Raw genomic sequence first — 15,792 nt, forward strand, 5'->3', positions numbered from 1 at the left:
GGACCACCCATAAGATATCATGATACAAGGCGTTGTATGAAGTGGTGGTGTTGGTCCATTGTGGCAAAGATGTCAAGAGCCACTTGCACCTCTTCCAAAGAAGTTTTTGGTCTGGATAGTTTTTGTGCCTGATGCGTATGCCCGTCGTCGAACTTGCCCTTCATACCCAATACCGTAGCAGGACGAGGAGGGGAAGCTTTTGGAGAAGGGTGAGGCAGCATCAACCATTTTTGTATTGGTGGTGTTGGTGGTGTTGGTGTCGGTGTTGGTGGTAGGAGGAGTATCAGTTGATGGCTGAAAGGAAGCTGATGAGCTCGAGGATAATCATCAACTGAAACATGGTTTCAAACGGTGTAATGATATGGGTCGTCTGTCTGCGCATTGTTGCATTGGGAGGAGCCGCGAGAAATGGGAGCAGTCCTGATTGAAAATACCCGCCGGAAAATGAGCTTAGAAATAACATAGCACGACAACAATGGGTATGAAGCCAAATAAGTCGTCGGCTCACGTGGAGGTAGGGATGCGATCGATTCTATCCACACAAAGTCCAAGTTTATGCGCACCATAAAACGGAATGGCTCCTTGGACGCACAGATAAAATGCGAGAAGGACATTTTCCCTTCAGTGGTTCTGCCCGATCCTCGATCCCCCTCGAACTCTTGAACCGAATATTCTGGCGAACCCTCTTTCGCCTCAAAGTTTCAAGAGATCATCATGGTTCAAGCTACAACGTCCCCTTTGGTGTGACGACATCTTGTGGACATGTTAGAGGTGTGGAAGGGAATTTATGCCCAGAATCCAATTCGGCGAGTTGTCCCATAACCCACCTCACCCAAGTGAGTAGTATCATGTGGTTGTCGTCGCTCCTTTCAGCTCGGTCGGTTAAAATTGCTTTCCAATGCTGGAATGCCTTAAAATCCCACGCACCTTCCTACAATTGTGCACTTCTTTCTGAGCTAGCAATGCGTGATTGAGTCTCATTTCTGGGAACCAGTTCGATTTGACACATGATGGGATAGGTTGTTAGTAATAACGTCAGTTATTTCCAACCCACCAAAGAAGAAGAAAGTAGTATCAGAAGGTAGGAGTTGAAAGATGCATCGTTGTTCGATCGATCGATTGAGATTTACGGACGATGGCCACAAAAGAGTTCCAAAGTAAGCAGAAAACGTTAAGACGAGAAAGACCTGCTGATGCCTTCGGATTCGGGCCAGGATGGCTTAGAATGCGAAATCAAGATCACTTGGAAGCAGCAACTTTATTGCCGACCGATGTCGATTTTTTTTCTGGAGCAGACAGCTCTCGAGGCTCAAGCAGAGAAGAGTAGTGATTTATTAGCACAGAGGAGCTACATCACAAATTTGCATTTCAGACCCACTGTGGCTAAGGGTCATTGACAAAGATACGCTGACTATCGTGTTCGAGATCTGTGTCTAAATTCCCCTCAAAAAAAGTCTCATTTAAATCCAATAAACCTGTAACCCTGGCCTCTGAGGAATGTGAAGAAGGAGGAAGGAGACAGACATTTTTGTATTCATGGATTGAATATCTGGCAATTTTTGCTTCCCTCGGTCATCTAGGAATAGTGAAAAAGAACTTTAATTGATTCTATTGAACTCATTTGCACCTGGCGAAGAACCGAATCACCTTTGTTAATGAGACATTTTCGTCCAAAGTTATTTTTTGCCCACCTTCAATGCTCTTTTAGAGCGAGCCCACCCGGATGAGGGCCTCTAACGCTACTGTCACAAATTGACATTGCTCAAGAGGCCAAAGACAAGTTTATCAATTTTATGGTCTACTTAACTTTAACAGGCTATCGTGATAGCATGATGCTCAGAACTCAGTTACTTACTTACTAACTCGGTCAACCTAACCTGATTTTGAGCTAATTCTTTGAGAAAAGCACTTAGCCAGATGTGCTGCAACGAAGAAATGAGCTCTCATCTTAAGCTTAAGCAATGAATTGCTCTTGATCAATTCATTGGGTCATTTTGATTTTTTTTGAAAAACAAAAAGACTTCAACCGCAACATATTCTTTCATTTCTGCGCAACCTCACGTATTTTTTCTCTCTCCCTTTTTTAATTCTCTTTAACTTGTTGAATTTTCCTACCTATGCTTTGCCTTTTGATTTTTTTCGTTTTAGCTTAGGAACCGTGCAAACCCTAAAATTTCTTACGTTTCCGGTAAGGGCCTAAGGTCTAAGGGCGACCCTGTTTTGTTACCTGTTATCTATGAGGGGAAGCAACTGGTTTTCAAGAAGGAACTACAATTACAATTTTCACATTCACTCTCCCTTTCCCTGTCTTTCTTCTTGTTTTCCAAGTTCGGCCTCACGATGCCTTTCAAGGGCCCTTCACACTGGGACTCTTGTTTCAGAGGGAGAGAGCTATACTTGAGAGCAAGAGAGAGAGACGGAAGAAAGCGTGGCTGCCGTAATGACGAAGATATATGATCTGTTGTGACAAGCGGCTAATGAAATTCAACTCAAGGACTCTAGCAATAACAACTTGTTCTTGAAGCGATATTTGACGTTTATTTGACAGCTTCATTTCTATAATAAGTTAGTGGTACACTGGCCATGGAGAGCGAAAGTAGTTCGTGTGATATCATCTTGTTCCTCTCTATTTTTCAATAGATGGAACACGCATTCAAGAATAGAGACTTGATTGACTAGAACAGAATTGGGGAACAGTGAAAACAGCGAGTCAGCGTTATGTGAAGTTCATTTTTGAGTCTTCCTCTTTTCAACAATGCTCCAACCCTCTTCACTTTCATAAGACTCATTAGTAAAGGTCAGAGGACACTGATGACGATGACACACATCCGTAGAAGATTTTCGGGATTTCGTTTTTTTTTCACTTTGGTAAATGATCACAGCTTGGGAAAGATTAGTAGTGGTTCAGTCCGTTTAAGGCGATGAGACCAACCACAACCTTGGAGGTCTCCGATTTTCTCCATAGATTCATGGGTATTTTGGGCGTGCGAGGAATTGACAGCAGTAGGAGTGATCTCCAGGCGGAGAAGTGGATCATTCTCCTTTGATCTTGGATCATCTTTTTCAAACCAACCCACTCAAGCACGCAAGGACGCACGCATGCACGCACGCTCGTTGACTCGCTCTTTCGTTGGTTGGTTGCAGTCCTCTTCGTCGGTCGTGAAATCTGGGTGCGAAAAGAAGGTTCCACTGGATGTGCAGGTCTTCGGATTTCAAAGGACACCCATGCTTCCCGGTACGAATGCTGGTGGCCGTGGAGGTCCTGCTGGCAGTCCTCGGATCATCATCTCCCAAAGAGGCCCGACGAGGATGGCCGAGGTGAGAATAAGAGGGCTGAAGTTCAAAGGCGATTTACCCGCCGTGATTTGATAAAGCACTGAAAAAAGAGAAATAGATCTGGCTTAGTGGGTGGGAGAAAAAGTGAACCTCTGAGTTTGAGGAGAAGCGAACACCTCTCAACCTGGCCTAAATCTACTGAAGATGGGGGAACTTTTTGAGTGAGAACTTGGAACTTTTTTTCAAAAGAGGATTTGCCCTTCGAAAATGGTCCTTTGAGCTCTTAAGTAGCCCATGAGAGAAAGAGACAGACAGACGGAGGACGGACATAGACGGGCACAAAGTGTCCTTCTGTTACAAATATTCCCATTACTGTAGGTTAGTGTATCGCTCGCGTTCACCTTTCAATCTGTCTCACGAGCTCATTCTTATTCTATTGCAAGCCTGACATGCACAGTATGTGCGGTATCAGTATCATGTAAGGCTCACCTTGTCCCGGGAAGTACATGGTCTCTTCCTTGACTGAATATGACGTGCCTGGAATGGTTACCAAACAACCAAAAACCGTTTCTGGCTTTAAGAGATCCTCAGACAAGGTTTTATGCACAGAAACGTCGAAGCGACCTTCACTTTCCACGGTTAGGGTTGTGGTTTCTCCATGATCGGAAGCACTGCAAAAGATGGAGAAGAAAAATGAACACACTGTCTGCAATGAATGAATATTTGGTGGCTGTGGCGATGGTAGGTCGAGTATACGTTGCTGGGAATAAGAATAGATAACTGGATAGGACTGTTCGGAGCGCTGATGAACCAAGCAGATTGAGTGAATGTGGATGTAGGTATGTATCTCGATTTGAGATGGTCTTGAATGAATCTTAGGTCTGAAGGCCTCATTAGATCAGCGAGAATTAGAAATTCGAAAGGAGCCCGTTTGTGCATCGCTTTCAAAAGTTGCCAAGGACAACTTTTGTTTGTCGGGACAGTGATCTTGATCTGCTTCTACAATTTATTCAAAACTTTCGTCGAGGTGGTGTTTATGGGAGGCCTACTATCACGCAACGACATCAAGGAAAAGGCAATCTCATTTATTGGAACCCTATGTGGGGCGAAATCGGAGTCTCTGCACGTTCTGACTCATCTGTCCTTGCAAGGGGTCTGCACGATAAAATGCCTATAAGTGTGTTTACAAACATACATTTTTGCTCCTCAAATTGAAAACTGGAGAACATCAGGCGTGCGTGGTTGGTTTTCAAAATGCTAGCTCAAATCCCCTCCGTGGACTTTAGAACAAAATTTGAAGAGTGTGCGGACCTGCTGTTTTTTTAAGGTGGCTTATCAAGGGAAGCCAAGTTTTTATTATGATTCTCCTCCGTGAACTGAATCGATCTGAAGCTCCTGTTCCCCTTTTTTCTCGGCCGCCTCTAATTTCTGGAGGGATTTTTTGTGCCTTCTGGCACACTGAAGATGCTTTTGTGATAGCATTGAGGTGTTTCCTTCGTTCAGGGTTGCCAGGATTTCAAGCAGCCTCGCTGGGATGGCCTTGATTTCTCCGGGAGCAAAAACCATCTTGGCAATAAATAATGGATGGTGCGTGCCACGAAAACGGAGCGAGAGCTTCGGGAACAAAGAGCCTGAAAATGATGATTTGGTGGCTCCCGAGGTACACTTGAATGCCATTTCAGGGTAATTGATTTTATTTCCAAACCAATCTATGCAGGAGAGAACGACGTCTCTTCTAAGATTGATGAGCGTTGCCAGTGGTAGAATAAAAAAACTCGTGTGAAATCCTGGCAGAGGTGGCGCTCATGAACCTTCCCCAAGGGGAAATAAATCTCCTTGCTCTCTGTCTCTCGAATGAATGACTGGCAGAGAAAGTCCCCATGTGCGTGTGTAGTTTGTGTGTGATGGTGTGTGCATGTGTGAGACTGAGTTTGACTGTCTGTCTGTCTGTCTGTCTGTCTGGCCGTCTGATGGTTAGTGTGTCACGAGCAATGTGAAGTCCTCTCCATCCATTCAAGCTTCAATCCCAGAGGATATTCTTCAAACTTGGTGCTCATCTCGCACAAACTCTTTGTGATCGAGTGTTATCGAAAGTGACGGGCTTGTGGTGGCGGAAAAAGATGATGGAAATGGCGATTTTGACTTACAGAGGTCCCCACGATAGCTTGACTTCTGGCTCAGGATAGAGCCCGAAGGCTGAGCATGTGAGATTGATGGTTTGATGGTCCAGTTTCGAGTAGGTGAGACGAACATTCGAGGCTGGAGCTGAAACAGTGGAAGGGCATCAACTTATTCATTGTCGCTTTAACCAACACGTTTCCCTAACTTAAAATGAAACAGATATATCATGTTGGCGGCCTCCAATAAATGTCAACTTGTGAGTGTTAGCAATGACAGGTGGTTTTGGCAAATCCTTACAACCTCTTTCGTTGCCAAGTCTACCTTATCCTTACCCTTTCCATGTACATTTCAGCAAAGGTTCCAAGATTTCCTCAACAACAATTGTCGTGTACACATTAGTGCATAGTACAATACACAAAGACGAGGTTACTGAAAGAAGCATTACTGCGGAACACAAAAAAGAGCGACGTGTCTAACGTTGTGGAACCATGGATCAAGGTCGGGACCTTTAGTCCCTGCCAAACACGGCCATTTGGCTCCCAGTCTTGAGCACAAGGTGAGCTAATTGGTGGCCACAAAACCCAATCAGAGTCCAATCCTTTTAACCCACAAATCAAGGCTGGCACTTAGTCCATCAACCCGGTCGCCACCCAACGCCCAACTACTTTAATCACCTATTGATCCCCCCTTTCAAGCCACCCAACCAACCTTCACTCAATGTTTTCGAGCTAGATGCTGACCAAGTCCGTTGGGCCTCTCCGTTAACCAATATTTCTCTCAAGGCTGGCTATCCAAGGGCTATTTTCCTCCAACTCACGCTCACACTCGTTGGACGAGCACCAGACCTCATCTTCTACTTGCAGAACCTTTTATCCAACCATGGCTAAGAAGATAAGGCTTGGGTCAGAACTTTATTCGAACCATGAAGCCCCAAACGTGTGGCTCGAAGTCAAGGAGCAAAGGAGGGAAGAGAAGAAAAAGAAGAAGAAGACGAAGAGAGAAGACGCAAAAGAATAAGACGAGCAGAAGAGCCTCGACTCTCCTTTTGGGTTCTTGGGATAAAATCAATTTGAAGCATCCGCGTGGAAAATTGGTCTTGGTCGGGTTCCAACCATAGAACAACATGCCATTCGTTTACCTGACGAGACCAGAAATGGTATTTCGCCTCTTCATTCAGGGCAAACCTCAAGGGCATGGTCCTGGAAACGGGGCGCCGAGCCAGCGGCTACCAACATTGAAGTTAAATCTAGTGGCAATAAATGGTTCCGTGAATTACAAGCAAGTTCACGAACCATTGAAGCTTTATCATTTGCTACTTCTCATTCACTGTATTAGTTAGATAGATGTGGGTGTGCCATATCTAGTGTATACGAAAGCCCCAGTGATTTCGTTGTCATTTAATTGCTGGAACAATATTTGAACCGACATCTCTACAGCATTCAAATTTTAGTTAGCCATTCTGCAAATCTGCTTTGAGTAAAAGGGTTAGTATTACCTGTCAGGAACACAAATTGTGGCCAAAGACCTGCCTACACTTGTAAAGTGTCCTGAACTGCGTATGCAAAATGACGACAGTGGGGGACTTCTTCATCGTCCCAATGGCTGCAAGGCCATTGCTGTGATGAATAATTGTATCTCTGTGGTAACGGCCAAAGGCAAATGCATGTCTCCATCCAGTCAGTCAATGGGGTTCCTTTTCAAGGCCAATGTCTAAAGTTAGGCCAACCAGTTTGATAAATGCATTTCGGACATGAAAGTTACGCGAGACCTAATCAGAAATGCTAATAATGTAGAGCATGGCAGAGGAGTTGCTTTGATTTTCCATTCAGACAGTGTCTTTGAAGATGCAAGATATTTTTGATCCCTACCAAGTGATTCGCTAACAAGATTTCGAGATCGAAACGTTGCATTGCTCGCAGTTCAGGGGATTTGACGGGAGGAAAAATTCATCTCAATGGATGGATGATTGTTGAGAAAGCAGCAGAGTCGAAAGAGAAGGAAGTCGAGGTCTTCTTCTTTGCCAGTTCCAATGTTCGAATGTTCCATGGGAGGGATTTCCTACCAAAGCTAATGGTTTGGAAAGTCGCGAACTTGAGTGGGTCGACAAGGAGGAACATAAGTAGTCGAGGGCGGCGAATAAGAAAAAAAGAACTTGAAGTTCTAGTTGGATAACAGACCTGACTGAATGAGTGGGACTTTTTGTGGTTCAACGGTCCAACAGGATGTGCTTGGGAACTTTCAGGCGCTCGATGGTGTTTGGATCGCCGCTCAGTGGGAGCGTCCAGCGAATTCACGAGAACAATATGAGGGTCCCTCGAATTTTGATAAGGTTTACGTAGTATCGGACTTTTGTTATTGAAAGCTTCAAAGGGGCAAACCATGTATGCAATAGTTGTACTTAAATTCATTAGCATAGTGCTCACATATTCAATATCAGGACGAGGGGCATTAATCAAGACATTTTCTATTATGTGCAAAATATCGCCCAAGAGAATTGATGTGTCTAGGTGGTCTTGCCAAGGCCAATTGAGCCTAAATTATTCATGCGTCCGACAAAGAACGACCACTCCTCAGTACTTGAGCTTACTTCAAGTCATCTCGACTAATACCGGACCCAAAGTGGCTTTCAAAACAACAAAGCGATCAGGGTTGCTTACCAATTCAATGAATCAAAAGAAAAGCCGGATGAGTATGTGTAACAATGTGTTCGTTGAAGATTGCACCCTAGTTCCGGAGCTTAAAATCTAATTACTTCTCTCTGGAATTTACGGCAAACTTTTTCCTCACCTGGAACCAAAGTGCAAAAGGGACTTGGAGACCATCTTAAAGAGCCAAGAGTCTCTCCAAACCCCACCCAATTGCAACGGGGTTTGAGAGCTGGAGAATGGACGTACCAGCAGCCATCTCAATCTCTGGCCTTCGACTTAGAGGTCGACATTATAGCAAACAGCATTTTGAAACAGAATTTTGACTAAAATGTGCAAGTCTATGTACTTTGTCTGAATGGTGGCAAATTCATTTAACTCGATCATGAGTGGGTGAATGCATGGAATTGAAAAAAATGTTTGGTTTTTCTCTCCAGCCAGACTTCCAGACGCATTTTTCTTCGTCTCACTGGAGTCTTGAAACGCCGCTCCATTCCGCCCATGTTGTTGCATTTTGTTTCGCTACTTTTTTTCCTTTTCTATCCAGACCTTCGGCCTCTTCATCCAGATGCCGTTTGTTCCTGAGGGCCTGCTTTGGCCACGCTTTTTAAACGGAAACCAAGACGAAACCAGGGCAATACATTCCAATTTATTCTGTGGTGTGATTTACACCCTAGGCTTTTATCATCTTGAGCTAGTTTTTAAGGGGAGCATCACGAACGTAGAACGCTCGACCAGGATCCTGAAAAGGAGGAATGGTCCAAAAGGAAGAAAGAAGGAGTGAGCGAGTGAGTGAGTGAGTCCGAGAGAGGAGCCCTAGCGGGAGAAGAGACGAGAAAACTTTGGGAAATGTGAGCAAAAAACGCTCCCAATCTGAGATGAGCTTCCTTTGGGAAGGAAATGGGCGTGAAATATGAAAGTTAATCTAGTTGCGAGATACACTTGGCGCCTCCAGGGTGCAGATTGGAGTGCTGAATCTAAGTTGACTCCGCTCCATATTTCACTTTGCTTCTGCTCATTTCCTACTCTTTCTACCACTTTTTGAATGGTTTTCACGTGGGAGTCTGCGTCGCAAATCGTTGGTATTATGAAAGGACCCTTATCAAGGGCACTTTCGTTTATCGACCCAATCAAGAATGAGTGGACCTCCTTCAACCAAGTTTTGTCTGCCCTGATGTAAAGAGGGGGGAGGGGGGGGGGCTGTCCCCATATGCTCCCCGGTCAATGTATTCCTCCCAGAGTTGTCCACTTACAATAGACGATCATTTTTTTCTGCATGAAGTCTTCGTCCAAGAAGGAGCTGACTTTACATTTATATAGCCCGCTCAATTCAGCCGTGGGATGAAGGATTTTCAAGGCCCGATGTTTGTTGTATTTGTAGGCTCCCTGAACAGAATACGATAAGTCCAAGCGATTGCGAAAGAACTCGCCCACCGTTTGAGGAGAGCGCCCGGGAAGCCATTGAAAGAACGGCTGAGGATCGTTGTTGAAGAACCATTTCACATCCACTTGCTCGTTCTCCGCCTCTCTCAGCTGGTAATCACAATCAAGGATAATGTGCGGATGTGATCCGCTCTCGATCACGGCGGGCACATGCATCTCATTGATCTCCACCCCCACAATACCTGAAAATGCACGGAACATATGTTTATGGTAGTAAAGAAATATGGAGTGTGCCATGTTCATAAAATGAATCTCAATGCTAGCTAGCCTTTGGGCAAAGGGAGAAAAAATATAAATTTCAAGATGAAATACAAAAAGAGTATGGGTTTGGAAGGTAAGATTGAAAACAGAGTAATTGATTGGAAAGAACCTGGAATTGGAAAGAGAGAGGAACTGAGTGAAAGGAGGGGTCGGGAATGTGGAAAAATCAACTTCGGAATTGGAAAAGGGTCGGATGATCGTAGATACTCTGCACGGGTATCCGGCAATTGCACAAGGTAATGAATGGTGCAGAGAGGGTTGGCGGAAATATATATTTCCTGTCTCCAGGCTCATTACCTATTCAAATAAAACGACAAATCCAAAGGATCCAACAATTCGGAAACGCTGGTTTTCCCCCAAGTTGGAAAATAATGAGACTTTCGACTGTTGTCGAATGAATGGGCCTCGTTCGCTTCTCAGTCAGTGTTGCCGTGTCCGCCTTCTTCTTCTCCCTTTTCTGCTTCAAAACACACATTCCCAATCTTGTACCATAAATCTGCAGCGTACAACTTTAGAGCCACTAAAAAGTGAGTTCCAGACGTTGGCTGGTCGATTGGTTGGACTGGTGGGAATACGCACACGACCGAGTTATACACACACTTTGCTGTTTCGTTCCCCTAGATCAAGTCAATGCGGGTGTTGGGACAAACCAAACTGGGCCGAACAATCCATTTTGTGTCAGAAAAATGCATTTTCTTTTCCTCTGTGAATCGAAATTTAAAGCGCATGACCAGAAATAGTGCTGAATGGGATTTCTTTCGCATGCCCGTGGTGAAGTAACCAGGAGTAAACAGGAAATATCGGACGCCATCCAACCCATCCAACCCTGTCTGGATGGAGTTAGTCGACGTGAACCCACCCACCACTCACTGCAACGTTGGTCAAATTCCGCAGATTTTTCGGTTCCAAGCTCCGTGTCTTTGGGAACAAGTGCTTCTCTTTGGCATAGAATCGCTATCTTGCGTGTGACGTGGCAATAACTGGAGACTTCATAAAGACACCACAATGACGAGCAACGCCATGCCAGTTGGTTTTTGCCACGACTAGTATGCATTTAGGGGGGAAATATGGAACTTTTTGCATGACGAAGGCTTGTCATTTTTGACAATCTATTAAACATGTGAAATCCATCGAGACTTTGAGTACCCGGGTCTCCTTATAGAAAAGGCTATGAATAATTCAAAAGCGTCCCCATATCATTGTCCTGTCAAACCTGGCAAGTACAAGGTAGTGTAATTTTGATGGAATTGAGCGTGTAACTAAATAACACGCTGCGTTGCCAGTTCCATCCAAAGGTGGAAAATATGCTCCACTTCTCAGAGCATGAATAATGATTCAACTTGTCAGAAACTCTACGTTTTTATATATTGACATTTCCTAGCCCTATGAATAAGGTAGCACTGCGAATACATTCGAAAAAAATCAATGCTCTCCTTGAATATGGAGCGTGCACAATTTGGCTTAGTTTGGAGCTTATTTATAGCTGCGCCTAAGTAATTCGTTAGCAATGCTAGCTTGATCCATCGCCTGATCACGATCCATTTTCTTGTTGTGGCAAAAACATACTCCTATGTTTTGCTCGCGTAAAGTTTTGATGGCGGTGATTTATTTATCTTTTTGCTAGTCTTGGTTTTGCCATCGAGTATTACGCCTAATGGTCGCAATTTAGATAAGTGGCTTGGAATTTTAGAGTTTGTCGATTCAAGACGTGGCTCCTGAAAAAACAGAGTTCGCTGTCGGCTAAGGTCCACAATTCCCTCCCGCCGCAACGTCTACTGTGGCTCCAAAGGAACTTTGTAAACTGCGCCCAAAGCCGATTAGCGTGAACTTAAACACCCTCATCAGAAGGGGCCCTTGCTTCCCTTGGAACCGACTAAGATGGCCTCCCGTTAAATCAAGCACGAAAGGAACCACTCAATCCATGTTCATTGCCTCAAACATGCCCTGTCAGGTTGGTAAATATTCACTCCCCCCCCTCTTCCCTTTTTCCTTAAGTATTGGACCCAAGGACATGAATCCAGCCAAGGCACAACTAACTCCAACCTGGTGTGGGCGATTCCCTTGGATGAAGCGAGAGATCTCGTCTTGGGATGTTGAAAATGCCATCTGCTTAAAATTCTATTCCAAGTCTAATGTACTGTAGCCTTCCCCGGGGTCCCACAATGCGGATAAGGGATCTTAGTGTCGACTGTTCAGCACAGTTCAGCTGAGTAAGACAGTTCCATGTTGTGTGTACTTGTGCGGTAGCGTTCCTCTATCCACCAGGGAAGGAAAATAAGACGAAGATGAGGTCCAGGAAGGCCAACGTGGTGTAAAGTAAAACGGATACCTTCACCGCCCAAGAAGATCCTGCCGAAGTGATGGTGAGCGAATCGGCAAGCCGACCCCGAGAAGAGAAGCGGACGGATCTTCAGGGGTTGGAAGTTGCACTTTTACACACACAACAATATCAAGGCAAATGATGCAGAGAATGTGGTAACAAAATGGGATGGAAGATGATCATCTGCTTCTCTCCCTCAGTTTTTCTGTTTCTCTAGCTCTTACTCATCGTTTCACCACAGCAGGAACTGTCTTAGACTGGGGAGGTTTTTGGCCAAATGTGGAGTTAAGCAGAAAAATGAGATGATCACTTCTCTCCAGGGAATTCGAAGGCTGAACGAACTCAAACTCTCGCCCACATATGTGAAACATCTCTAGCTCTTGGAAGACACGCACTCAGCTTAAAAAAGCAGTAGTTTTACATTTGTTCCAGGGTGTTTTACTTTAATTTGATGGGAAATGGAAGACGAGGAAGGGTAGGCAGTAGACACACACACCGAGCATGGAAGCCTCTCGAGTTTGCTCTCAGATGTCAATTATGTTTCTCAAGAAAGAAAAAAAGCACAAGCTCAGCTCAACGTAATAGAATGGCCAAGGGAACATGTCGGCCATGCAAAAGGGAGTCTTTTTAACCTTTATCCTCTGACCCTCTGTAGACCAATGTAAGTATCCCTCTTGTTCCTTTTCTACCTTCTCTTCTTCCTCCTCCTCCTCCTCCCTCTCCTCCCATTCCTCCTGGTTCTCACTCGTTCCTCTCTAAGCTCGTTGTCAGTGAGAATGGCCAAGAAGATCTCATCCTCATGCTATACCATGTAACCGAGTGAACCAACGCCCCAAAAAGGATCTTGCTCGGGAAAATGCTGACAAAGAGGCTAATTAGACTGATGAACAAAGTCTAGAAGGGAAAACACCAAAGGCCATATTGTAGGCTGCAAGAAAACGAGAAGACGAGCGGGTCACTGGCTTACAATGTATTGGGAAAAACGCTTGAAATAAGAGAAAAATTACGAATAATTTGTACTGCTTCATGATCAAATTGGTCATAGTCGTTAAAATGTCTTGTTATCTTTTGACGGAAGTATCCAAGCACATCATTGAAAATTTTTAGCTGGCATAATTGTACGAAACAATATAACCTAGAAGAATAAAACTTCATATTTTTGAAATTATCTTTTACCGATATAAAAAGTACGCCCACTTATACATTTTGCTGAAGTCCGAAAAACAATCCATATAACAAGCAATGTTACAGATTTGGTCTTTGCCTAACTGAAACTGAAAGTGCATCCTGGATGCCCTATTGATTTTTTTATATCTTCATTGTTGTTGAACTAGTTGTCTTTTTGTTAGTGCCAAATTCATATTACAAAAATTGTTGATATAGAGAGTCTTTCGCCATGGTTGATAACATTTTAGACCATGCAAGAAACTTAAAAACAATCTGTTACTTTTTTGATTTTAAAATTCGATATTTTTTGTCGGGGCATTTGAGTTCAGATATTATAATGAGGGAATTTGGAGTTAAATTCGACGAGACCCATTTAACTCAGTGGCAGTTTGATATATCATATCCTGATTCATATTCAAGTGACAACTAAATGTGCTTCTAACTTCCATCAAATAGGTTCATTAAGTTATGGTTTATGATATCTTTTAAGATATGCAAGTTTTTGATCTGACACAGAATTTCATAGAGCAGTAATATCAAAAAGATTCAATATGATTTATGGGCTAGCAAGTTGCTATGATATTTTTCGATATTTCTCTCGGAACTTGATGCGGCTATTTTAAGGAGCGTGTGGTAATATATGTCAATGTGAACTTAACAAACGATCAGCGCTCCAATTTCCTTTGATCCTTATTAGATGGGATATTGAGGGGGGGCTCTTGAATTTGAGATTGGTTCCACTTCCACTTACTTGCACACTGATTTGGTCTGTGGCATGTTCAATCATGTTTAATCATGATTTCCCCCTCTCCATCTCACAACAGAGAGAGAGAGAGAAAGCCTATTGGTAGTAAACTAGTAATGGAAGTTGCTTTGTGAATGGTTTCAACTTGTGTTGAAAGGAGCACCGAATCGAGTTCCAAACTTATTTGGTCCACGGCGTTTCTGGGGCGCGATGTGTACATACAGTACAGAACAGACGAGAGCTACACTCAGTTCCCAACCAGATCTACTTCAATATCCAAAGTTAAATTGGCACTCCAATTTGATGGGGCAGACTTGTTACAAGACTCTCGTTATTCGATATGGGCTCATATTTTGCGGCTCGATTTACCCATTGAGGAATGAAGTTAAAAATTTTGAGCAGCGACATCACGAAGGTACAAAAGCGTCTTTTGGGTTCGAGTGGAGTTTCACAACCGACCCAAACAATTTCATAATTGACTCAGAAAAAGGGCACGTTACAATAGGCGTAAAAGTCATTTTGCCATTACACACAGTACGTAGAGCACAGGATGGATATAACTATTGCCTTTTCCAAATGAAAGGTTTTTATGTTTCGCTGCTATGAAATGAGCTCACGGCGTGTCTTTTCCCGAATGTCAGCCCAGCAAAAACGCAATATCCAGCATGTATCCCATAAAAGCCTGTATTCGTTGTCGTTGTCGTTTTTCCTGGAATGGTCTGGTCCAATCGAGACTGTTTCATCACTCCCTCAATCTTCATTGTGTTGTCAAGTTAAGAGGGGCGGAGAAAAATCCTCTGCAATCTTGTCACATTGGCCTTCGACGACCCTATTCCAACCCGATCTTACCCCATCCCACATGCTTTTAACGTCTCTAATTTGCGTTGGTTCGCCAAGTCATACGAGTTGTATTAGTAGAACAAGTGTCTGAGTCGCTCGAGGGCATGCACTCGTTGTGCACTTGGAACAATACTTAAGATGTCTTGGTGGAGTGTTTTGAGGGAGGCTTTACGTAAATTACGTAATACGATTTGAACAAAAGCGGTGATGGGGTTTACTCTCAATTTGGCTTCGGACCTTAATAAGGGTGTCTGTAGACTAGAATGGAAAGACAGGATTGAGATGGCACAACTTTCATCTTTAAGATTAAATCTTTGATGCATTTCTATCCCGACAGCGTCTCAATCCGGATGATGGAAACAGTTTGTTTTGGGAATGAATTTTGATGTTCAGCATTTCGAAACAAATTGTGAAATTGGGTCAATGAAACAACCTTTGAAGCTTTCTCATAATTCTCTTACAAATAAAATTAATATCTTTGCATGATTGAAAATGATTGACATTGTTTCAATGGCATGAATCCACTCTCTTGACGATTAATGCATGGCTGTAATTGTTGATCTAGTTTTAATCTTTTACATCAGGCGTTTTAAAATATGGCCAAATCTACGGCATTTGAATATCTGCCACTGCTAGCTGACAATTTCCCCCTTTTATAAAGATGTAATGTGTCTTTTATAATTTGTGTTTTGCTTGATTCGGCATTTTCTCTGACAAAATGACGTTCCTTTCAGCAATTGAAAAAAGTGAAGAAACTTGAAGAAGTATGTAATGAGCCAGATTATAAAAAAGGAACTGAAAAACTGATGAATGACTGCTTGCTTGCCATAATTACAGATCCAAAAAAGTACTTAAGGTCGAGTAATGAACTGGTCCTGAAAATGAAATCAGTGTGGACTGAATGCATTCTTATCCAAATATTATGACACCAAGACCACTTCTTTGAGAGAACTTGATATGGCAAGGACATTAAT

At 43.4% G+C, this 15,792-nt stretch overlaps 1 protein-coding gene across 2 annotated transcripts in view; it reads right to left on the reverse strand.

Moving 5' to 3' along the window:
• Nucleotides 1-2,487: 2,487 nt before the first annotated feature.
• LOC131883720 (uncharacterized) overlaps nt 2,488-15,792 on the reverse strand; it is a 31,896-nt gene continuing 18,591 nt past the window's right edge. Inside the window, exons 1-5 of one of the 2 annotated variants that reach the window (XM_059231251.1) lie at nt 10,044-11,712; nt 9,296-9,667; nt 5,424-5,541; nt 3,766-3,947; nt 2,488-3,376 (exon numbers count right to left, since the gene is read on the reverse strand). In XM_059231251.1, coding sequence (XP_059087234.1) covers nt 3,213-3,376; nt 3,766-3,947; nt 5,424-5,541; nt 9,296-9,641 — 810 coding nt within the window. In that variant the 5' untranslated portion in view covers nt 9,642-9,667; nt 10,044-11,712 and the 3' untranslated portion in view covers nt 2,488-3,212. Of the gene's footprint in view, nt 3,377-3,765; nt 3,948-5,423; nt 5,542-9,295; nt 9,668-10,043; nt 11,713-15,792 lie in introns of those variants that run through there. The other variant, XM_059231250.1, reaches the window with a different exon arrangement.

The sequence above is a fragment of the Tigriopus californicus genome, chromosome 7 (assembly GCF_007210705.1).
Source record: "Tigriopus californicus strain San Diego chromosome 7, Tcal_SD_v2.1, whole genome shotgun sequence".
Taxonomy (NCBI): domain Eukaryota; kingdom Metazoa; phylum Arthropoda; class Copepoda; order Harpacticoida; family Harpacticidae; genus Tigriopus; species Tigriopus californicus.